At 42.9% G+C, this 25,873-nt stretch overlaps 1 protein-coding gene across 1 annotated transcript; it reads right to left on the bottom strand.

Moving 5' to 3' along the window:
- Positions 1-9,359: 9,359 nt before the first annotated feature.
- CD83 (CD83 molecule) lies at positions 9,360-23,498 on the bottom strand. Its single transcript, XM_058177422.1, has 5 exons — positions 23,418-23,498; positions 23,122-23,252; positions 14,409-14,622; positions 14,206-14,312; positions 9,360-10,195 (listed from the first exon to the last, which is right to left on the bottom strand). Exons 1-5 carry the CDS (start codon positions 23,458-23,460, stop codon positions 10,130-10,132), a joined length of 561 nt encoding a protein of 186 aa, XP_058033405.1. The 5' UTR covers positions 23,461-23,498; the 3' UTR covers positions 9,360-10,129.
- Positions 23,499-25,873: the final 2,375 nt, after the last annotated feature.

Below are 25,873 nucleotides of genomic sequence, written 5' to 3'. Positions count from 1 at the left end.
GTTCTGTGTTGGACTGCTAGGAAGGTATCGATTTTTGTTTGCCAATCGCCTGGCCTGATTCTGGACAATGCTTCCTTTGCGCTCCGAACGAAACGTTCTGCAAGTCCGTTCGTCGCAGGGTGGAAAGGCGCCGAGAGGACATGTCGGATGCCCTCCTCCGCCAAGTACCCCTCAAACTGGGTCGCCGTGAATTGCGGGCCGTTATCGGAGACTAAAGTGTCGGGCAACCCGTGGGTTACAAATAGGTGCCGTAGGACTGAAATTACGGCCTCGGCTGTCATGGATCTCATAAGAATGATTTCCAGCCATTTGGAGTAGGCATCGACTACTACCAGGAAGGTTTGGCCGTGGAAGGGGCTGGCAAAGTCGATATGAATCCTAGACCATGGGCCCTGGGGTCTCTCCCACTCTCGAATCGGAGCCGTTGGGGGTAGTGGTCTGGACTCCTGGCAGGCCTGGTATTTCCCTACCCTGTCACTAATTTCCGTGTCCATCAAGTGCCACCACACATAGCTCCTTGCTAAACCCTTCATTCTCACGATCCCTGGGTGGCCCTCATGCAGGAGGTCCAATACCTTCTCCCGTAATTTCTCTGGGATCACCACTCTATCCCCCCATAGCAGACACCCCCCTTGAGCTGAGAGTTCCCCACGTTTCTTTACAAATTCTTTAAAACGCTCGCCCGGCGCAGCGGGCCATCCTCTTTGTACCCAACCAATTACAGTCCTTATTGTAATGTCCTTGTAAGAAGCCCGAGCCACCTCCTTGGATGTGACTGGGCCAGAGTCCAAAGAGTCAATTAGCAGGACAGGTGTCCCCGGAGTGGGGTCTTCGATAGTCTCTGGTAACGGGCATCTGCTCAGGGCGTCCGCATGCCCTAACTCCTTTCCTGGCCGGTGCAGTAATTTGTAAGAATACGCCGCTAGGAAGATAGTCCATCGGGTCAGTCTGGGCGAAAGTGCCACGGGCGTTGGGCGGTCGCCTGCCAACAGGCCTAGTAAGGGTCTATGGTCCGTGATTATTTCGAAATCACGACCAAATACATATTCATGGAATTTCTTTACCCCGGAGACTATAGCCAAGGCTTCCCTATCTAGCTGGCTATAATTCCTTTCAGCCGATGACATTGTTCGGGAGTAATATGCAATAGGGGCTTCTGTGTCATTTGGCAACCTGTGGCTGAGCACAGCCCCCACCCCGTAGGGAGATGCATCGCAACTTAACACTAATGGCAACGTGCCATTGTATTGAATAAGGAGGCTATCGCTAGATAGGAGGTTTTTTACCCCTTCGAATGCCCTAGCTTCCGCCTTTCCCCAAGACCACACAGCTGTCTTTGCTAGTAATTTGTGAATCGGTTCGGCTATTGTTTCCTTATTTTTTAAAAATACCTCGTAGAAATTGACCAGACCTAAGAATGCCTGTAACTCCGTTTTGTTTTGGGGAGCTGGGGCCTTCCTGATGGCCCGTACCTTGCTTTCAGTGGGGTGGATCCCTTCCCTGTCTATCCGGTAGCCCAGGAATTCCACAGATCCTACCCCGATCTGGCATTTGTTCAGTTTAACTTTGAGACCGGCAGACCGGAAAATGCCCAAAACTTTTCTCAGCCTTACCCCTAATTCCTCTAGATTCTCAGCGGATACCAATACATCGTCGAAGTATGGTACCACCCCGGGTAGTCCTTGCAATAGCCGCTCCATTAGGTTCTGAAATAACCCTGGAGCCACACTAACCCCAAACTGTAACCGGGTGCATTTAAAGGCACCCCTGTGCGTCACAATTGTCTGCGCTTCGGCTGTGCTGCTATCTACAGGTAACTGTTGATAGGCTTGGGCCAAGTCTAGCTTGGCAAAAACCTGCCCTTGCCCTAATGAGTGCAGTAAGTGTTGTACTACTGGAACGGGGTAAGCACTCTTTTGCAATGCTTTGTTAAGCGTTGCCTTGTAGTCAGCGCAAATCCGGACCGACCCGTCCAGTTTGACTGGGGTGACTATAGGTGTCTCCCACTTCGCATGGTCAACTGGCACTAGTATTCCCTGGTTTACTAGCTTGTCCAGTTCCCGGTCAATCTTGGGCTTTAGGGCGAATGGGACCCTCCTAGCCTTTAACCGGATAGGGGCAACTTGTGGGTCTAAGTTAAAGGAGATAGGGGTCCCCTTGTACTTGCCCAGGCAGTCTTTGAAAATGTCCTCGAACTCCTTCATTAGTGCGTCTTTGAGGTCGACTTCGTTTCGGAAGATTCCAGTCACTCCCATGCCCAATGCTCGGAACCAGTCCAGTCCCAACAAGCTCGGCAAGGTTCCATCGACTATGGTGATGGGCAGAGTTTTCTTGTATTGTCCATACTCGACGTGGACGGACGTTACCCCTCGAACAGGGATGCGATTCCCTTGGTAGTCCTGTACCTTTAGCTTCTGTGGTTGCAGCTTGCACTTCGCGATGGCGGGTAAGTCTTTCACGAGAGTGTCCCAGGACATGATCGTGATCGATGAGCCGGTGTCCACTTCCATTCGGCACGGCACCGCCTCAATGTGTGTTTTAGTGAAAATCTTTTTTTCTAGGCGCGTTGATGCGTGACCCACTCTCACGGCAGTCTGATTCAACTTCGCGCCTTTTTTGAATTGACCAATCACGGGCCGCCGCGTTCCGCTCTGATTGGTCGGTTTGAATTTTTGGCGGGAAGGTTGGGGCGCTCGACAGGCCTGCGCTATGTGCCCCTTCCTTTCGCACCGCCGACAAGTCGCATCCTTAAACTTGCAGTGTTGTCGTTGGTGTTCCCCTCCGCAACTCGCGCATTCGCCCCGGCCTTCTTTCTCCGGCCTCCCGGTGTGGAAGACTCCTTCCTCTTCCTCACCTTCCGACTCGGCCTGGACTTCCTCGTTGTGGACCGGGGTTGTTTTCGCTCCAGCCCCTGGCGCGATCGGCTTTTGTAGGGTTTCTGCCGCTTGGGTGGACATCTCGTGAGCCCTGGCTTCGTCCAAGGCGATTGCCAGCGTTAGGTTGCTTCTAGACAGCAGCCGCCGTCGCAAACGGATGTCCCTGACCCCACAAATGAGCTGGTCGAGCAATGCGTCTTCCAAGTCTCGATACTCACAATGGTTCGCGGCTTTTCTCAGCGCCGCCATGTACACACTGATCGACTCGCCCTCTCTCTGTACCCGCTGCCTCAACTCGAACCGTTGGACGAACTTTGAGGGCGTCGGTGCGTAGTGTGCCCGAAGTGCCGTTTGCAGCGTTTGCCACGGTACCGACTGTACCGGCGTTGGCTCCGAAAGCGACTCTGCGGTATCAAAAACCTCTGGACCGCAGTGGCTTAGGAAATACGCTCGCTTCCTGTTGTCTGAGACTCCTTGGAGTTCATTCGCCTCGAGGAAACACTCGAAACGAGCCATGTATGACCCCCATTTCTCCTTGGCTGGGTCGAATGGCGCTGGCGGTGTGTAGCTGGACATCGCTGCTTTCCGCCCCTTATTTGCTGGGTTCGCGTATTCCTGGTTAGGTCAGCTCTTTTCCTGGCGCTCTTTTGCCTCGAGATCCCACCTTCGTCGCCAGTGTTAGATTCGGGCAATAACGAGGCAGGAGACCAGGTGTAATGTATGGTGAACCCAGCAACCAGCACTTGGAAAAGCCCCTCTTTATATACAGTTTAGTCGGAGGCTTCAGCCAATCAGCAACGTGCTATTTCCCGCTCAATTTTCCCTCCAAAACTTTTAAAGATACATTACACTCAGTAAAATGAGGACCCAGATTGTTGGGGGCAATAAGTTGACTTTGTATATAATGTACAAATGGATGAAGACTATTGCTTGACATAGTGTAAGCCGCCCTGAGTCTTCGGAGAAGGGCGAGATATAAATGCAAATAAAATAAAATAAATAAAAAATAAAATAAAACAAGAACATGTGAAAGGTATAAGGATAGGCAAATTTGAGTTAAATTAAGCAACAGGCTATTCTTTGACTTTGCTTAAAATTGGAAAGGAGAAATGATTATTTAAAGCTCTTTATTTTCACACATAGGTGATCAATGCATATTCAAAACATGAAATTCAGTTGTTCTGATTTTGATACCGGAGCTGCAGCCATGGAGAAGGCACTTAAATTAGCAACAAGAAAATGATATTCAAGAAGTTCCTGAATTTGTATCTCTTTTTTAATGAATATAAATTCTGTTACATGTATTTAATCCTCTTTTCTTAATACAAGGTTCTTCTAAGAAATCATTTTTCGAACACCACAATTTCAGTAGGTAACAGGTTGATTTGGCAGACCCAAATAAATAGTGTGCCATAGCTTACACATGTATCAAACACTTCAGGAATGTTTCCTCCTGTTCTCCAGCTCATGAAAGATGCATTTCAAATTGCAACTATATACTGCAGTTCCTTTTATATCTGGATATGGAAACTGATGGGTCAATTATTTATTTGCTAAGTTAAAGCATCTTGTAATATTATAGCATATTTTTATAAATTAAAAAGAAAAACAAAAAGATACACTTAGCAATACTATGAAAATCATGTATATTCATCTTGTAGGAAATGAAATACGTTAGTCCTCACTTAGCAACAGTAATTGGAATTAGCAATTCCATCATTAACCGTTCCAACACAGTTGTAAAGTGCAATATCACATGAATGTGGCAAGTTATAACAGCAGTTGTGGCAATTCCAGTTGCCATCATTAAGTAAATCCCACATGGTCATTAGACAAGATGTTACATGATCACTATTTGGAATTCCTGCTGGCTTCCCCAATGACTTTGTTTGTTGGAAACCAGCAGGGAAGATCACAAATGGCAACCACACGATGCTCCAATCATTGTAATTGCAAGCCAATTGCCATGTGCAATCATTTGACCGTGGCTCCAGTGGCCACAAGTACAAAGACCAGTTGTAAGTCTCCTTATTCAGTGCTGTTAAATTCGGGCAATAACGAGGCAGGAGACCAGGATAGTGACAACAGCTCTTTACTATATGGTGAACCCAGCGGCTCGGGCTGGGAAAACCCTCTCTTTATATACAGTTTAGCCAGAGGCTTTATCCAATCAGCAACGTGCTTTTTCCCGCTCAGTTTTCCCTCCAAAACTCTTAAAGATACATTACACTCCTTCCCTCCCAGAGAACACTTTACCAATATTTACATAGAATTAACATCTTATTTTTCTACGTAATCACGCAAGTAGACTGGGCGTCTCCTGACTCTTTCGGACCTGCGCAATTCATTTTCTGGGAGTGAGTCGAGCTGACCGGAGGGACTGTTTGTTCCTCTCAGCTCCTCCTCTAGGCCATCCGGCGCTGGATTATTTGCAGAGTCGTCCCTGCTGTCTTCAGGAGGAACCGGTTGGCGTCGCTGGACCTCCTGGAATTCAGATAAGTCCCGCGTTTGCCCCGGGTTTGAGTCAGCTGTGGATTCAAACATTGGATAGTCAGGGCCTGTTTCGTCTGATTCTGGTTTACCGGTTATGCGTTTCCTTATTTGGTCTATGTGGCGCTTCCATACCCGGCCATCCTCTATCTCTACTAGATATGATTTTGGTCCTGTTATCTCTAGGATTTTTCCTGCTAACCAGGTCGGGCCCTCGCTGTAGTTGTGTGCCCACACTAGGTCGCCTACTGCCATCCCTCTTGTTTTACCGTGTGCCCCCTTGTAACCGTCTGGTGTGTAGCTTGGGTTTAAACGGTCTAGTGGGCACCTAAGCTTCCGACCCATTAATAGCTCTGCCGGGCTGCGGCCAGTTGTTACACAGGGGGTTCTGTGTTGGACTGCTAGGAATGTATCGATTTTTGTTTGCCAATCGCCTGGCCTGATTCTGGACAATGCTTCCTTTGCGCTCCGAACGAAACGTTCTGCAAGGCCGTTAAATCGCAGGGTGGAAAGGCGCCGAGAGGACATGCCGGATGCCCTCCTCTGCCAAGTACCCCTCAAACTGGGTTGCCGTGAATTGCGGGCCGTTATCGGAGACTAAAGTGTCGGGCAACCCGTGGGTTACAAATAGGTGCCGTAGGACTGAAATCACGGCCTCGGCTGTCTTGGATCTCATGAGAATGATTTCCAGCCATTTGGAGTAGGCATCGACTACTATCAGAAAGGTTTGGCCGTGGAAGGGGCCGGCAAAATCGATATGGATCCTCGACCAAGGGCCCTGGGGTCTCTCCCATTCCCGAATCAGGGCCGTTGGGGGTAGCGGTCTGGACTCCTGGCAGGCCTGGCATTTCCCTACCCTTTCAGCAATTTCCGTGTCCATTAAGGGCCACCACACATAGCTTCTCGCTAGACCCTTCATTCTCACGATCCCTGGGTGGCCTTCGTGAAGGAGCTCCAATACCTTTTTCCTCAATTTCTCCGGGATCACCACTCGATCCCCCCATAGCAGGCACCCCCCTTGAGCTGAGTGTTCCCCACGTTTTTTCACAAATTCTTTAAAACGCTCGCCCGGCGCAGCGGGCCAACCTCTTTGTACCCAACCAATTACAGTCCTTATTGTAATGTCCTTGTACGAAGCCCGAGCCACCTCTTTGGATGTGACTGGGCCAGAGTCCAAAGAGTCAATTAGCAGAACTGGTGTCCCCGGGCGGGGTCTTGATAGTCTCTGGTAACGGGCATCTGCTCAGGGCGTCCGCATGCCCTAATTCCTTCCCTGGCCGGTGTAGTAGTTTGTAAGAATACGCCGCTAGGAAGATAGTCCATCTGGTCAGTCTGGGCGAAAGTGCCACGGGCGTTGGGCGGTCACCTGCCAACAGGCCTAGCAAAGGTCTATGGTCCGTGATGATTTCGAAATCACGACCAAATACATATTCATGGAATTTCTTTACACCGGAGACTATAGCCAAGGCTTCCTTATCTAGCTGGCTATAATTCCTTTCAGCTGATGACATTGTTCGGGAGTAATATGCAATAGGGGCTTCTGTGCCATTTGGCAACCTGTGGCTGAGCACAGCCCCCACCCCATAGGGAGATGCATCGCAGCTTAACACTAATGGCAGCGTGCCATTGTATTGGATAAGGAGGCTATCACTCGATAGGAGATTCTTTACCCCTTCGAATGCCCTAGCTTCCGCCTTTCCCCAAGACCATGCAGCCGTCTTTGCTAGTAATTTATGAAGCGGCTCGGCTACTGTTGCCTTATTTCTTAAAAATACCGCGTAGAAATTGACCAGACCTAAGAATGCCTGCAACTCCGTTTTGTTCTTTGGAACCGGGGCCTTCCTGATGGCCCGTACCTTGCTTCCAGTGGGGTGAATCCCTTCCCTGTCTATTCGGTAGCCTAGGAATTCCACAGATTCAACCCCGATCTGGCATTTGCTCAGTTTAACTTTAAGACCGGCAGACCGGAAAATGCCCAAAACTTTTCGCAGCCTTACCCCTAATTCCTCTAGATTCTCAGCGGATACCAGTACATCGTCAAAGTATGGTACCACCCCTGGTAGTCCCTGCAATAGCCGCTCCATTAGGTTCTGAAATAACCCTGGAGCCACACTAACCCCAAACTGTAACCGGGTACACTTAAAAGCCCCTCTGTGAGTCACAATTGTCTGCGCTTCGGCTGTGCTGCTATCTACAGGCAGCTGTTGATAGGCTTGGGCCAAGTCTAGCTTGGCAAAAACCTGCCCTTGCCCCATTGAGTGCAGTAAGTGCTGTACCACCGGACGGGTAAGCACTCTTTTGCAACGCTTTGTTAAGCGTTGCCTTATAGTCAGCGCAAATCCGGACCGACCCGTCCGGTTTGACTGGGGTGACTATAGGGGTCTCCCACTTAGCATGGTCAACTGGCACTAGAATTCCCTGGTTTACTAGCTTGTCCAGTTCCCGGTCAATCCTGGGCTTTAGGGCGAACGGGACCCTCCTAGCCTTTAAACGAATAGGGGCAACTTGGGGTCTAAGTTAAAAGAAATAGGGGTCCCCGTGTACTTGCCCAGGTAGTCTCTGAAAACGTCCCCAAATTCCTTCATGAGTGCGTCTTTGAGGTTGACTTCGTTTCTGAAGATTCCAGTCACTCCCATGCCCAATGCTCGGAACCAGTCCAGTCCCAACAAGCTTGGCAGGGTCCCATCGACTATGGTGATGGGCAGAGTTTTCTTGTATTGTCCATACTCGACGTGGACGGACGTTACCCCTCGAACAGGGATGTGATTCCCTTGGTAGTCTTGTACCTTTAATTTCTGTGTTTTCAGCTTGCGCTTTGCGATGGCGGGTAAGGCTTTCACGAGAGTGTCCCAGGACATGATCGTGATCGCTGAGCCTGTGTCCACCTCCAATCGGCACGGCACCCCCTCAATCTTTGTTTTCGTAAAGATTTTTTTTTCTAGGCGTGTTGCTGCGTGACCCACTCTCACGGCAGTCTGATTCAACTTCGCACCTTTTTTGAATTGACCAATCACGGGCCGCTTCGCCGTTCCCACGCTCTGGTTGGTCAGTTTGAATTTTTGGCGGGAAGGTTGGGGTGCTCGACAGACCTGTGCTATGTGCCCCTTCCTTTCACACCGCCGACAAGTCGCATCCTTAAATTTGCATTGTTGCCGTTGGTGTTGCCCTCCACAACTCGCGCAGTCACCCCGGTCTTCTTTCTCCGGCCTCCCGGTGTGGAAGACTCCTTCCTCCTCCTCACCGTCCGACTCGGCCTGGACCTCTTCATTGTGGACCGGGGTTGATTTCGCACCAGCCGTTGGTGCGACCTGCTTTTGTAGGGTTTCCGCCGCTTGGGTAGACATCTCATGAGCCCTGGCTTCATCCAAGGCGTTTGCCAGCATCAAGTTGCTTTTGGACAGCAGCCGCCGTCGCAAACGGATGTCCCTGACCCCACGAATGAGTTGCTCCAGCAATGCCTCTTCCAAGTCTCGGTACTCGCAATGGTTCGTGGCTTTCCTCAGGGCTGCCATGTATACGCTGATGGACTCGCCCTCTTGCTGCCTACGCTCCCTGAATTCGTACCGTTGCACATACTTGGACGGCGTTGGTGCATAATGGGCTTTCAATACGGTCTGTAGAGTCTGCCACGGCACCGATTGTACCGGCGTTGGCTCCGCCAACGATTCTGCGGTGTCAAAAACCTCTGGACCGCAGTGGCTCAGGAAATATGCTCGCTTCCTGTTGTCTGAGACTCCTTGAAGTTCGTTCGCCTCGAGGAAGCACTCGAAATGAGCCATGTATGACCCCCATTTTTCCTTAGCTGGGTCGAATGGCGCTGGCGGTGTGTAGCTGGACATCGCTGCTTTCTGCCCCTTGTTTGCTGGGTTCGCGTCTTCCTGGTGAATTCAGCTTTTTTTTTTCCTGGCGCTCCTAGCCTCGAGATCCCACCTTCGTCGCCAGTGTTAAATTCGGGCAATAACGAGGCAGGAGACCAGGATAGTGACAACAGCTCTTTACTATATGGTGAACCCAGCGGCTCGGGCTGGGAAAACCCTCTCTTTATATACAGTTTAGCCAGAGGCTTTATCCAATCAGCAACGTGCTTTTTCCCGCTCAGTTTTCCCTCCAAAACTCTTAAAGATACATTACAAGTGCCATCATAACTTTGGTCGCTGAATGAGTGGCCATTGAATGAGGAATACTTGTAATGTTCTCTGGATTTTTCTTACCTCTTACTAAGTATATGGTACAATACAAAGGGCCTTCCCAGATATGTTTTCAAATCCATACAGAGAATTGAGATCCCAGTTGATAAGATTTCAGTCACTGGGTAATTGCTGAGCTTAAGTTTTTTCTTGCTGTGATAGTTTCCGTTTGCCTTACTATCATAACTGGAGGAATCCAGAAGTTGGTGCACTTAAAAGCTACCAATAATTGCACTGAGTGATTGGTAGGGAGGGACATTTGGACTTTAGTGCAAATCTGAAACTACATCTGATAATCCTGATGAGTCACAAAATACTCACTGGTCATGAAATGTGAGGACTTGTAGTCCCAACCTAAAGAGTACCAGACTGAGTTAGGCAATTTACAGAGTCATATCCTTCACCTACAGAATTGTGACAATATCTATTTGATGACATAGTACTATTGACGAGCTTTTTGTAGCGCCACCAAATTATCAGGAAAGAACCTTGACAGCACCACCAAATTAACTGATAAGATTGTCTTTCCCAATGCTGTCCAATATTGGGTAATAGAAACCATTCTTTCAACAGGTACTATAAAGCCAGAGTTTGCTTTTCAGATTTATGCTGATCAGAAGATCTTCTCTCTTTTAAACATGTCTAAAAAAAACAGAAAACAATATTTGAAGCAAACTGTCCAAGGCTGAAGTAAAACATAAATTGAAGTAAATTTAGAAGCAAGTTATAAGTTATTAGCATTTATAACTTAATCCCTTACATTATAATTAAATCCTTAATCTCTTAGGTATTTTTTTTAATTGCCCATACCAAAACAAAGATGCAAAAATGTTACCCTTGAGTTTAAATATCTCAATATTTAACGAATAATTAACTCATAAGCCTCCCAATTCCTAATTTCACTGGGGAGGAAATATTACAAGGGAAAAGAAGGAAGAAAGGTACAGGAAGTCTTTTGACTAGTAGGGTCAGTATAGTAGATGACCAGACTGAGCCCCAGGGAGGGGTCAAAACACGTAATCAGTCTCCAGTCCCTTCACACCAAATGACATCAAAGTCCAGCCCACCTTGAATCCACTGGCTCTTATCTACCACCAATTTGCTTTGAACATCCGTAGTCAAGATTCTTATAGAGACCTTAAGCTTTCAAATAAATCTTTATATTCATTTGAACTGCCTGGATTTTCTGGTTTTCCCAGCACTTGACAGTCAGGCTTCATTATCTGGAAGTTCTCTAAGCTAATAATCATCATTACATCTAGAGTTACTATATTCCACAAGTTAGTAGTTTTGAGTTCTGAAGAGAGGTATCATCTATAGCCTGATTATGCTGCCAGTTATTCTTAAAGAGTAATCTGAAGACAAAAACACCTCCATGGGTTTCCTCTTCTCCTTTCATATTGATTTTAGTTTTATAAGCCCATATACAATCCTGTCTATTTATCTGAAAGATAACACATAAAGTGGAGTTATCATAAAAGTGAATATGTTGGTCCTGGCTTAGATGTCCCTATCCTCATTTCTGAAACAATATTATCTTATTGGGTCCAAATACTATTGTGGACTATGCTTATTAAATTTAACAAAAGGTCTGCAGGCAATGTAAATTATAAATGAATAAAATAAAAGTTTTAAATATTCTTTTTTGAAATTTAAGCAGTTGGAAATCCATCTAATGTAAGTTAATTTTGTGCAGGTAAGGCTTTATTAACATAGAAGAAATGTACCATACCATTTTTTTCTTGAAATAGTCATTTCTAGCATAAGTCTCAGCTTCCTTCAATTTAGAAATCCCACTATATTTCTACCTCAAATAAAGTTTAGATTGTTTTTTAAAAAAAACAAGACTTGGAGAAACAAAGAGGTACTATAGAAATAATCTCAACTATTTTCAGGCAAGTGAGCAGAAAAATATTATTTTTCTGTCTTCTGTCTTCTACCTTCCTGTGTTTCAATTAAGCAATTTCCTTCAACATTTATCAAGCCAAATCTTAAATTGAATGGCACAAATTAAAACCAAAGATTGATGATATCAAAATACAAACATGTAACAGCTTCTTACAAGATCAACAAGAGGCAGATTTTAGCTAAGATAAATTATCTCCTCAGCAGATAATGTTTGATTTATGCCAATGGGTATGGTAATGAAGTAAAGGCAGAAATTACACATGACAGCCAGTTTGGTATATGGGTAGAAACTGGGAGATTGTGAATTCTAGTTTAGCCTTAGCTGGTGTAATTTTAATATAAAGCTCCTTGAATCAGCTTTAGTATTTTGTTCTGGCCTTTCCTGTCTCAGAAACCAAATGCATTTCCAATCTGGAAAAAAAAGATCTACCGTATATACTCGAATATAAGCCGATCCGAGTATAAGCCGAGGTCCCCAATTTTACCCCAAAAAACTGGGGTAAACTGGGGACTCGAGTATAAGCCGAGGGTGGGAAATGAGGCAGCTACCGGTGGGGAAAACCCCCCCTCCCCCACCCGAGAAGGCTGGCGGCTCCCCCGCCCCGCCCTCTCACTGCACCGGCAGGGCTTCCCCGCGCTAATGCAAAAGCCCGCCAAGTTTGCGCCATCCGGTATAATGTGAAAAAAAGAAGAAAAAAAAAAAACTCGAGTATAAGCCGTATATACTCGAGTATAAGCCGAGGGGACGTTTTTCAGCACAAAAAACGTGCTGAAAAACTCGGCTTATACTCGAGTATATACGGTAAATTGCCTAATTTGAAGGGTGGTGTAGTCCACCTATGATGAAAGATCAAGAATGAGAGAGAACAGGAAGTTGCGTTTCAACACTGAGCTGAGGAAAATCACACTATGCAGGTACTTGGGTCTCTTGATTAATCATGTCCTTAATTAGGACAAAATATCTTACGTTAAGGATTTCTAAATTAGCACCTACACATTAGTATATATACATTGGCTCATATACATTTTGTGTGCATCTCTATATCTTTTCTTCTTCTTCCTCTTCCTCTTTTTTTTTGGGGGGGGGGGCTGATACATCTCTTCATATATGTAAGCAGCCACCCTAAAAAGCAGCAGATAGAAAATGCAATTCTGAAAACTTCAGAAACTTCAGCCGTCTTCCTCCTTTTTCTTGTGAACGATATTCCATAGTGAGGCAGCACTAGGACTCAGGAACTGAATTTGCTCTATAACAGCAACTTCCCAGGGACTGGACTTTGATTACCCAGGTAGTCCTCAATTTACAAACATTTGTTTAGTGACCGTTCAAAGTTACAACAGCCCTGAAAAAACCAATTTATCACCTTTTTACATACTTACCACCATTGGTATCCCATTTGTATCCCCTTGTATCCCTTTGGTTACATGATAAAAATTCAGATGCTTGACAACTGGCTCATATTTATGATGCTTACAGTGTCCTGGGGTCATGTGATCACGTTTTACAACTTTCTGACGAGCAGAGCCAATAGGGAAACCAGATTCCCTTAATGACTCTAAAGTTAAAGGTAAAGGTTCCCCTCGCACATATGTGCTAATTGTTTCCGACTCTAGGGGGCGGTGCTCATCTCTGTTTCAAAGCCGAAAAGCCAACGCTGTCCAAAGACATCTCCGTGGCCATGTGGCCAGTATGACTAAGCGCCAAAGGCACACAGAACGCTGTTACCTTCCCACCAAAAAGTGGTCCCTATTTTTTCTACTTGCATTATTTACGTGCTTTCGTAATTCATAGATTAGCAGAAGCTGGGACAAGTAACAGGAACTCACCCCATTATGCAGCACTAGGGATTCGAACCACTGAACTTCCAACCTTTCGATCAACAAGCTCAGCTTCTTAGCCACTGAACCACCGTGTCTCTTAATGACTATATTATTACTTTAACAACTGCAGTGATTCACTTAACAATTATGGCAAGAAAGGTCATAAAATTGACAAATATGGGACAAATATGGGACAAAATTGACTTAACATCTGTCTCAGCAACAGAAATGTTGGGCTCAATTGTTGTAAGTCGAGGACTACCTCTATAAGGAACCTTTAAAGGCTTTCCACGTGTTTGTTTGTTTTTCAGTTCATGACTAAAATATGGTAGCTTTGTTATTGGCAATTTTCACTAGGTAGAAGCTGTTCCCCTAACTCAAGGTATTTTATAACCCATTGTTAATACATCAGGAACCTCAGCTGCACTTTACTGTTTATGCAGGCAGTCTGTTTCTTTGGAGGTATTTTTCACCCTTCTGTGGTTCGCTTGACCATCTCAGCTCCATATAAAAACAGATCATCTCTCTCCCTCCCTCCCTCCCTCCCTCTCTCTCTCCCTCTCTCTCCCTCCCTTCTCCCCCCCTCTCTCCCTCCCTCCCTCATTCTCTCTTTCTCCCCTTGCCCAGCACAGAAGCTTAGCATCTTGGTCAATGAACTTCCAACAGTCTGCATTTGTGTGTATCTTACTTAACAACCAATATTTCTTCACTTAACATAATCGGGCTCCACAATCATGCTAGAAACTTCCTTCAGAAATTAATCCTCTAAATCCTAGAGGACTGGGAGTGAAGCGAGATAATAAACAGGAGCCGGTGAATGTGCCAATATATCTGCATTTTCTCGTTATGCAGGAAGGAAAAGAACACTTTAAAAAAAGGCAGTAATTAAAATCCTAGGGTAGAAAGACGTGGAAAATACTTACACAAGTAAGGATGATAAGTAACAAATAGAAGGTCCCAATAGAGCTCAGCAACATGAGTTCTGTGGTATATTTTTTGAGTTTCAGATTTTGCGATTCCTCAGGACAGCCTGCAAGGCAAAACGGTAATCTTTACATGATTAAAGTATTTTGAAAGTTCCAACTGCAAGAAAGAAAAGAGAAATTGGCAAGCAAGTGTACCATACCTATTACTCTGAGTATAACTGTACTTTGGTTGTATTTTCTGACTGGTTCCAGTAAGATACATTTATAAGTTCCACTACTGAAGTGTGTAGCATGTTTAATCTTCAGAAAATGCCAGGTGCTGTTAGAAATCTCTAAGGAGTCGTTAAATCCTCTTGAATATGCATGTTCTTTATTATATTCCACATCCTTCAGTTCTTTGTTGTTTTCATCAATCTATAAAATAATGACAAATTAACATAGAGAGTTCTGATTGCAGCTACATGAAAGTATTTATACGCCAGTGCTAAACCATTACAGCAGCCTTCCCACTGTGCTGCCCTTCATAGGTGCTTGGACTGCAATACCCAGAATTCCAGCAAGCATTCTAGAAGATTCCAGACTGGAAACCCTTGTTTACAGGGTTTGGTTATGCTACATTTTAACAGAATAACAGAGTTGGAAGAGACCTTGGAGTTCATCTAGTCCAAACCCCCTGCTCAGGCAGGAAATCCCATACCATCCCAGTGTAGGAAGTTAGCAACCACCCCCCTCCTAGAAGAATGAAATATTTTAGAAAATATTTAAAAAGGCAAATATATATTTCCCTGGATGAGAAATGGAGAAACATGTTTTAAAGACAAAGCAGCTCCCTGCAACTTCCTGCCACCCCCCACCTTTGTCAATGGGTCAGAGGTAGAAACTCATTCTCCCCACCTTTGTCAATGGGCCATCATCTGCAACATAATAGAACCCATCTAGCAACAGAAACTCACCACATGGCAAGGCTCAGGCAAGCTTGAGGGACAACCTACAAGGCTAGCTAAGCCCCTAGACCACCTGGGAGTTTGACAACCAATCAGGATACTCTTCCTGTGCCCCAGAAAGTTCAAAGCTCAGAAAAAGCATAAAGCCAGGGAGTGCACAGGATCTCAGCCCCTTTTTCTGTTCAGGATCTCAAGCCATGTGATCCTGGCCACCATTAAACCATCTTTCCAAGCAGCCTCCATGTTTCCAGTGTCTTTGTCCCCACTTGGAACTGAACCCAGATGGATATTTCTTCCAACACCAGATAAATGGTTGTCCAATCCCTTCTTAAAAACTTACAGTGTTGGAGCATTCACAATTTTTTGAGGCAAATTGTTCCACTGATTAATTGTTCTGTCAGGAAATTTCTCCTTAGTTCTAGGTCGCTTCTCTCCTTGATTGGTTTTGAAGATTTGCCTTTAAAAATCTCATCTGTCTTAAACTTTAGCAACATCAGTCACTTATATTAATTCTCAATTAATATTAAACATTTCTAGTTTGTAGTTCCTATAATACCAATATCACTTGTTCGCACCCTCAGAAAGAGTTTCAGGCTCACCTCTCACCAGATTAAAGAAAGCAATGGATAGATTTCACTGCTTTTGCTGTCCTCCTTCCAAACGTTATTAACCAGCGGGAAAACATCTACCAGTCATAGTCCTGCTGCCGAAATGGGGTAACTCTGATTGCAAGATTCTATGTGCAACTTTATGTTCATTCCTACACCTCATTCCCTATGCTCTATTCAGTGGTGAAATCCTCTGAAGTCTGCTACTGGTTCTGTGAGTTTGCTACCGCCCGCGCAGTGCTAAAAAAGGAACATTTTGAAGCCTTCCGAGTCTGCAAAGGTAAACAGAACGGGGGGCGGGGTGGGGGGAATCCTCTGTGCCACGTCATTTAGATTAGCTAGAAAACAGGAAATCTGACAATTCCAGCTAATATCGACCTGTGCGCTCTCACAGGGAGGGCCAAACAATGTCGGCTGGTGGCCCCCAGGGGAAAAGCGTTCTCTGTGGGGGCTCCTGCCCTGTGGAATGAACTACCCGTGGGGCTACGCTTACTCTCCGATCTCCGGACCTTTAAGCGCGAGATCAAGACGTTTTTCTTTCATCAAGCAGGGCTGGCCTAATGATAATTTTAATTGAGGGTTTTTAGTGGGGTTTTAGCGGGGCTATTTTATAATTTTATCTTCTTATTTTAAATTCTCGGTTTATGGAATTAGATTTTTAAATATATATTGTATTTTAATTTTTTTGTACATTTGTTTTATTTATGCTGTACACCGCCCTGAGTCTTTGGAGAAGGGCGGTATATAAATTTAAATAATAAATAAATAATAAATAAATAAATAAATAATATAAATCACGCATCACAGCTGATCGTTGGAAATACCGGTTCGCACGAATCGGTCCGAACCGGTAGCATTTCACCCCAACCCTATTTTGATGTAACCCAAGTAGAATAAACTTTAAAAAACAACATATAGATGTCACAATGGCAGCTGAGGGTACAACCACATATCCCCTACACTTTGGTCCCATTAATTAAGGATGAATGGATCTATATCAGTGGTCCCCAACCTTTCTGGCACCAGGGACTGGTTTCATGGAAGACAATTTTTCCATGGGTTGGGGGGGGTTGTTCGATTTCACTTGTTCGCCCGCCACTCACCTCCCGCTGTGGGCCTACTTCCTTACAGGCCACTGACTGGTACCATAGGATGGCGATCCCTGATCTATATAACACAGCTTTTCTCTTATCTACGTTTCAATATATTAAGCAATCAACCTACAGCCCATAACCAAAGCTGCTTTACTTCAGGTTTTCTTGATCTGATGTGGGGTTCCTCTTTATGAATGACTCTTTATGAATGGCTTTTGTCACTTAGCCAGTGATTGTGGTGATGGTGTACCAAGGCTCATGGCCATTTTGGTTTGTGCTGCTGAAATGTGATGATACAAAGACAGGAGCAGCACAGCAAGATTTGTAGAGAAAACAATCACGGCAAGGTTGTTTTAAACCGACAGGTTTCTTTAAAGAAATCCTGGCGTGTCACTTCCTCTAGTAGTCATTGCTTTAGTGATAGCAAAGAATCTCTATATTGCAACCTGAGAATCAGATTCCTGTATAATTCTTCATGTATGAGAGGCAACACTGTGCCTAGAGGTCCTGGTCTCCCATTTAAAGAGTACTGGTTTATCTGCTATTATTTAACAAAGGCCCTTTATAAAGCAAAATACAGCATTCAAGAGATAATTACAGCCATTTTTAGAATTCAGGGGTTCTGTCAATGGCTAAACCTGCCATCAGAGGTGGGTTTCAGCAGGTTTTGACCAGTTGTGGAGAACCGGTAGCAGAAATTTTGAGTAGTTCGGAGAACCAGTAGTAAAAATTCTGACTGGCCCCACCCCCATCTATTCTCTGCCTCCCAATTCCCAGCTGATCGGGAGGAAATGGGGATTTTGCAGTAATCTTCCCCTGGAGTGGGGTGGGAATGGAGATTTTACAGTATCCTTCCCCTGGAGTAGGGTGGGAATAGAGATTTTACAGTATCCTTCCCCTGCCATGCATACCAAGCCATGCCCACAGAACCGGTAGTAAAAAAAAATTTGAAACCCATCACTGCCTGCCATCCTAAGCTCACCCAGGGTAGAGTGACTGGTGAAAGCTTTTCCTGCAGCCAGAGAAATTCACCAATTGCTGCACCTTAACTTGCCATTTTTAAACTTTCAGAAAGGTATCACTCACTGATTAGAGACCAGCTCCCTAGACAAAGCAATTTATTCTTTGTATATTGTGCTATCTCAAGCAGTTGGAAAAGAGCACCGCCCAAAGCAAAAAATATTGGCAAAACTTTTTTTTTTTTACCATGGGTAGATGCAAGAGGGGAAAGGCTCAAAGTGCTGCAAAAGCAAACCATAGTTTGTAATTTTGGCTGCCTCATAGCTGAGCTGGAAATAAATGATTCAACTTCCAACCCTGCTGACATTCTAGAATCAGATAGACTCAAGAATTGCTTTCAAGTCGCTACAGAATCCTGGGATGGAGCTGCTTATTACTGCTAATGCAGCTTTAAATTGACATTGTTGCTGATTATGAGATTATGAGCAGTGGGCAAGAATGAGGGGCACCTGCCTGAAATGCTTTGTGCCTGTGGTGCTGTTTCAGCTAAGTCTGGCTCCAATTTGATTAATATTTAATACATATTTTAATCTCTTCCATTTGGATAGTCCTGGTGGCAGAGTGGGGTGGCTCAAATGAAGCAGGGCCAAAAAAGCTAGGTTAGAAATAGACAAGTAAACTTTAAGATAGGAAGCCTTTTCTAATGATTAAATAATCTGCTTTAATAATCTGCTACATCCAGTGTATACATGAAAACAAGATATAGAGGTGATACGTGCAAACTGTACCTTCGTGAAGAAATGACAGACCCAAAAAAAGGGCATAAGGTAATTATTGTCCTTCTCAGCGACAATTCTTTGAAAACATAAATGCAATTATTTTTCCTTTTAAGATAAATTCTTTCAAAGCTATCTAATAATATCTGTCTGTGGGGACATCTAGTGGCCATGTCTTGGTTTGACAGGATGAATTATTTTTGCCTAGATTTTTTACAAGGAAAATCTTTTTGTTTGTTTGTTTTTTAGATGCTAAAATTGTTAATTGGAAACTGTATTATATCCACTCTTTCTGTATTATAACTTTTTTAGGTGCTTTTTTAAAACTTCTCTGAGATATGTTGTGTGTGTGTGTGTATGTAAATTAGTATACTAAAAATTCAGAGTATAAAAATGATTTTTAAAAGAAAAAGTGGGTGTTTTTGTACTTTTTTATCTTTTAGGATTTATAAGGAGTCTTATAAAATAGTTTACATTCTTTGATAAATTTCTTTGAAGTCCCTAGAGAGAAACGGAACCTAAACAGTTTGCATATGAAGTTTATATACAAAACAGTTTGTATATAAATTATTAATATTTAATAATTATTATAATTCAGAAACATGATAATTAGTTTTTAAAACTGCAAAATTTTACAATACATCCCACTGTAGCTGAAGTATCAGTAACCAAACATTCTGCCAAGAAAAAATGCTGCTATTAAATGTGTATTTATCAGTGCTAATATTGCTCAATATTCAGCTCAATGAAGTGTACAGAACCATCATTCATCTATCTCATCAATCAATTTTTTTAGAAGCCAGCTAGACAGAATACAAATGAACTATTCCTCCTGCTAATCCAGTGTGCCTCAATTCAATATCCCCATCCTGATCCTTTATTTTTTCAGTTCACTTAATCTGAAATATTAAGATGGGGACTGCAGCCAAGAAATTAAAAGACGCTTGCTCCTGGGGAGGAAAACTATGGCAAATCTAGACAGCATACTAAAAAGCAGAGACATCACCCTGCCAACAAAAGTGCGTATAGTCAAGGCTATGGTTTTCCCAGTTGCAATGTATGGCTGTGAAGGTTGGACCCTAAGAAAGGCTGAGCGCCAAAGAATTGAGGCCTTTGAACTCTGGTGCTGGAGAAGACTCCTGCGAGTCCCTTGGATTGCAAGGCGAACAAACAAGTCAGTTCTAGAGGAGATCAACCCTGACTGCTCTTTAGAAGGCCAGATCCTGAAGATGAAACTGAAATACTTTGGCCACCTAATGAGAAAGAAGGACTCACTGGAGAAGAGCCTAATGCTGGGAAAGATTGAGGACAAAAGAAGAACGGGATGACAGAGAACAAGGTGGCTGGATGGAGTCACTGAAGCAGTAGGCATGAGTTTAAATGGACTCCAGAGGATGGTAGAGGACAGGAAGGCCTGGAGGAATGTTGTCCATGGGGTCGCAATGGGTCGGACACGACTTTGCAACTAACAACAACAAATCTGAAATAAGAAAATATTTCAGCATAATGTCTAGGCAAGCAATCCTACACACCCCATGAAGTTCATGGAGCTGCCCTTACTCTCCTACTGATTTGCTATAACCTCTTGCTTATGAGGTCATTATGAGAGGAATTCACTATCCTCAACTTTACACTATTGGCTGCAATTTACAGAAGTGGGAAAACAGCAACTTTCCAGATACATCAGATTTAAGCAACTTTTTAGAAAATACACCTCCCAATATTATCCGTTTTGGAGAACTTAACTGATTTATTCTGTCTCTCTTTTGGTTATATGAAATCACAGAAAAGTTTGCATTTTTCTTTGAATTGCAGCTCTGCAGATGGGGTTTTTTTCCATTCATAGGAACTCTTTGTCTTACTCATTTCCCAGTCATCACTTTCTCTTCTCCTTCTGTTCTCCATCCCTCCCACACAATCCCTGCAAAGAATTCAATATTTGGTTCCTGGAATTTGTCTCTTCCTATATATTTAGAACTTAACTCACTCTGCCATTGAGCCAATCCCTACAACAACATGGAACCATGATACAGCACCCAGGGGCTAAATTGCTGCCATATTAGTATTCTGCCAAAGAGCTAACATGGCTGGAAATCTTTTGGAAATAATCACAACAAATTGAATTTGTTTGACTGCAAAGAATTTTCCTAACAGGTTAATTTAAAAAAAATTAAATTTAAAAAAAAATTACAGCATAAATGTATAAAAATTTATTGCATTTATTACAGCATAAAATATAATAGATATAGTCTGGCTTCATCCGATACTGTGCATTATTTTAGTTGTTGATTGATAATATGGTTACCCTTCTGAAAATTAAACTGGATCACTATGATCTTGTTATATGTTAAGGTAAGTTGATGAGACAATATCTATTCTAAGTCTTTCATAGGTACAGTATAATACAATATGATACAATTCTTTATTGGCCAAGTCTGATTGGACACACAAGGAATTTGTATTTGGTGCATATGCTCTCAGTGTACATTAAAAAAAAAGATACATTTGTTAAGAATCATAAGGTACAACACTTAATGATAGTCATAGGGTACAAATAAGTAATCAAATCATACTAGGAAACAATCAATATAAATCGTAAGGATACAGTAACAAGTTACAGTCATACAGTCATAAGTGGGAGGAAATGGGTAACTACTATATAACTACTACATCTTATTATTTCTGAAAGAAAAAAATGCAGCCTTTTCATTCATTTACATTTTATATCCTTTGTTATATGTTAAGATGAACTCCCAACTATTTTTTTAACTCAGCTTTAGGATGAGCCTTTAATATATTTAACATATCTAGTTAATGGGTTATTGTTATTTTAGATAGGAGAAGATCTTTTTAACAATGTATCACACAATAAGCTGGAAAATCTTGTTTTTGTTACAGTCTGATCATTAATTTGACACAAAGTGCAGTACACCCTGCAGAGTCACATTGTTCTCATAATTCTTAAGCAGCAAAGTCAAAGGTTAATTGTTTGTATTTACTACACGGTTCACAATTATCCCATACTTGTGACTTAACCTAAGAGCTATTTGAACTTTACAGTGCAAAATGTCATACAATTTGTTGGAATTATTATTTAATAGTCCCCTAGAGGGCTTAAATACACTGCTTATTGATTAGGCCCTTAATAGTTTTTAAGTGATTAATTCTACTATTTGCTGTTTGCCTGACTGGATTCTATCATGTTTGCAGCTCAGTGATGCCATTATCTTGAAATAATTGCACTGATTTCTTTTTAAAAATGCAAGAGAGAGAGAGAGGCAACATGGAGTATTATTGCAGCTGTTCTGAACTGGCATATAGAAAAAAAGAAGCAATGTATTCCTTGTTCTGAATGCTAGGATGTCATGTGATAATTTTGCTTTCATCTGCAAAACCCCTATTCTTCAACCTGGAGACCCTGGATGTGGGGAACTACAGCCTGCAAACTGTGTTAGTAGAAAACAGGTAGTCCTTGACTTATGACCACAACTGAGCCCCAAATTTCTGTTGCTAAATGAAACATTTGTTAAGTGAGTTTTGTCCCACTTTACGACCTTTCGTTCGTGAATCACTGCAGTTGTTAGTAACACAGTTGTTAAGTGAATCTGGCTTCCCCAGTAGTGGGTTGCTACCAGTTTGCCCCGGTTCAAGCGAACCAGTAGCAGCGGGAGATTCTGCCCACCTGCCCGGACATCTCTGTGCATGCGCATAAGCTTCTGCGCGTACGCAGAAGTGTTGTGCACGTGCGTGAGCATGCACACCCCCACAAGCAAATTGGTAGTGACAGGATTTGAATCCCAATACTGGGTTTCCCCATTGACTTTGCTTGTCAGGTGGTTACAAAAACATGATCACAGAACACTGTAACCATCATAAATATGAGTCAGTTGCCAAGCATCTAAATTTTGGTCCCATGACCACAGGGATGTTGCAATGACCATAAGCGTAAACAATGGTCATAAGTCACTTTTTTCAATGCCATTGTAACTTTGCTCACTAAATGAACTGTTGTAAGTCAAGGACTATCTGTATTAGAAGTTGTTCTTCCTAATACGCATGCATGCCCACTCATCAGAGTATTATTTAACCATATTGAGATAAACACTCATGTAACTAATAATCAGGGGTGAAATGCTACTGGATCGGACAGGATCGCGCGATCCGGTAGCGATCGTAGCCGGTAGTTCGACGATCCGGTAGCAATGGCAGAGCAAAGCTCCGCCCACCCGGGTGTCATTACTTCCTGGTTTTAACCTGGTTTTGTGCGTGTGCAGAAGGTCTGTGCGTGTATGACGCATGCACACGAGCAAAGTGAGTGCACATGCATGGTGTGTGCACTTCCGAACCGGTAAGGAAGGTAAGTAGATTTCACCCCTGCTAATAATGCAATATATGAACTGAAGCAACTATATGATCATGGCAATATATTTTTCACCCTCTCAATATGGCATCAAAAATCACATATAAGGCATAAAACAGAATCCAGGCAGGAAATGAGAAGAAAGTGAATCACAGCAGATTTATTTTTTACCTTATACCATGAGACAGTTCCACTTGTGAGCTGTAGATCCTGGAAAACCTTACAAGGAAGAAAAGCATCTTCATTACAGGTTGCCTCAACTTCTTGTGGGACACCAACTACTGCACGAAGCCCACACCAGACTGAAAAACAAAAGATACCAGGGGGGGAAAAAAAGACATTAAAAATGAACAGCTGTAGAATGATTTTCCAAATGAAGGATTATTTTTTTTTCAAACCAAGAAAGATCCTGAAGGTGTGGAGAAAATGAAGAAGCAGAGAGTAATAAAACATTGAAAACTATTTACTTTGACTTAGGAAGATGAGCTGATAGCAACCTATTGAGGCCATGAATGCTCAGCAGAAGGGGCGATCTTGGTTCTTTTCAGGAGAAGGCAAGAAGTGAAAGAGATGCTGTCTAGCAGCCTGTAAAGATCACAGGAAACACATTATCGGGGATTCCCCCTCCTCCCCAACCCCAAATTAAGGAAGACTTAAAGGCCACAGGCTGGAGGCAGAAAGTCCCACAGGGTAGCCTTCATCTTCTTTTTAATAATAATTTAAAAAATAACTATAGTAAGAGATGTATTATAATGGTCTTATCATAAGGCCCATAAGCCTACTTTGGAAAATTATTCCATATTTTCCCCAAAGGACCCCTCAAAAAGTCAATAACTTACCCAACCCTCCACTTGGAAGGTTTTACAATATTTTTATATGAGGTTATTCTAGAGAAGGGTTTTTTTTCCACCCTTCATGTTTCTTTCCCAAGACTTCATGCAATATCACTTTCATGGTTGAAACATCATTAGGCAGCAAAAAAAAAAAAGCAAAAAAAAACCCAACAAGAGTATCTCGCTCTATTATGGTAATTCCCCTTTCTCCTGAATTTGCAGAGTTGTAGATTCAAAAGCGAGAAAGTACAGGCGGCGGGTATGGTGGACACTTATATTACTCCTATCAGCAACTATTGAAATTAGCTGTGTGTTTTTTTTCTCCAGAATCATGCAGCTACTCTCCAAATCAGTGGTGAAATCACTCACAACTCTGGAAGGTAACCTGTCCCACCGCTTAATAGGTCTCAGGGTCAGAAACATTTCTCCTTACTTCCAGGTTAGATCTCCTTCTGAGGAGCTTCCACCCATTGCTTCTTATCCTACTCTCAAGTGCTATAATCATCACCCTCTTTACTATGGTAGCCCTTCAACAATAGGAAGACTGCTATCATGTCTCCGCTCAGTCTTCTTGTCTTTAAACATGCCTAGTTCCTTTAACTATTCTTCACAGGATTTAGCCTCCAGACCACTCATCGTCTTTGTTGTTCTTCTCTATGCTCTTTTTAGAACCTCAGCATCTTTTTTGTATTGTGGTTGACCAGAACTGGATGGAATATTCCAAATGTGGACTCGCCAGTGCGGGATAGAGTGGTACTATCACCTCCCTTGATCTTGATGTTATCCCTGTCTTGATGCAGCTCAAGATTACTTTGGCTTTTGTTTAGCAGCTACAGCACAGTTCTGACTCATACTTAAGCTACGGCCCATCAGTACATCTAGATCCCTATCACAATCATTACTGTTTTTAACTAGATACTGCCCATCCTGTACCTATGCACCTGGCATTTTCTGCCTAAATACAAGACCTCATTTTCCTTGCCACTGAACTGCATCTTATTGGTAATTTGTTCCCCTGTGGGAAAAATTCACATTATAAGTTTCCAGCCAGTGACATAATGTAGGGGAGCCATTAATTTAATGTGATTGAGGTGATAAATTGTGAAAGAAGAAGCAGAGACTCTGTGGTTTAAAAAAAAATAGAGTGCAGTGGGAAATTGGCATTTGTTTTTTTTAAAAGAGGAAATGAAAACTATAAATTTTATTTAGTTACCAAAATTGGACTTTAGGTATTTTCAAAATTGGACATAATGAACTAGCAATTTTTATGTAAACTAAGCATACATAAAAGCAGGTTCCTTTGGAATTCTAACGGCACTTCTCATACATTTCGTAAAATCTATTGACAACAATGCTGAACGTGAGATAGAGAAGCAAAACTCTCTCTGTTTCAGTTAACATTTAAAATTAGCCAGGAACTTTTTAAATGTGCTGAACACAAACATTATTTAAATAAAATGTTCTTTCTATTTCCTTAAACCAGCCCTAGGTGGCAACAATACATCATATATGATTGCCCTAATTTGATTTAAAGTGTATTTGAAAAGTTAGAATTGTAAAGAACATTTCATGTAAATGTATTTGTGATTTGGGGCCCTGGGACAAGCCACAATTCCAGAAGCTTCTATTAGTTTTCAGTAGAGTCGCTTGATAAGTAGTGAAAAGAGATTCATATTTCGCATCCCTGTACAATTCCTGTACATTTATCATACAACAAGGTTAAGTCACTCCTCTAAGAGTCTGCATTTCTCAAAGAGGGGGTTGGTACCTGAGAATTATACCTATGCTCATAAGCTTTGAGGGCTACCTAGTCTAGTGACCTGGGTTCTTGGTGGGTTTTTATTTATTTATTTTACACTTTTTCATCCCAATCATTATAAGCAAAGACAGAAAACATAACAGAAAGGACATAGTATTTTTTATTACATTCATTGATTGATTGATTATGTGCCATCAGCATTCACAGAAATAGATTTTTTCCATGACAACCTGTTCTCAACTTAGCCCTTCTGGTCTTCCAACACTGTAGAGGTAGCCCTCAACTTACAATAGTTCATTTAGTGACCGTTCAAAGTTACAACAGCACTGAA

This window comes from Ahaetulla prasina, chromosome 3 (genome assembly GCF_028640845.1).
Source record: "Ahaetulla prasina isolate Xishuangbanna chromosome 3, ASM2864084v1, whole genome shotgun sequence".
NCBI classification, from domain to species: Eukaryota; Metazoa; Chordata; class Lepidosauria; order Squamata; family Colubridae; genus Ahaetulla; species Ahaetulla prasina.
This window is presented reverse-complemented; position numbering and strand designations above follow the sequence as displayed.

Bases quoted from the DNA above. Each gene is read 5' to 3' on its own strand.
- CD83 (XM_058177422.1), bottom strand. From the start codon at position 23,460: ATGGCCTCAATAGGTTGCTATCAGCTCATCTTCCTAAGTCAAA. The intron at 23,253-23,417 runs GTAAATAGTTTT...TTTGTTTTTCAG, and splicing joins GCTCATCTTCCTAAGTCAAA to TCTGGTGTGGGCTTCGTGCA. The intron at 10,196-14,205 runs GTAAGTATTTTC...TGTTTTTTTTAG, and splicing joins TACTTATCATCCTTACTTGT to ACATGTTTAAAAGAGAGAAG.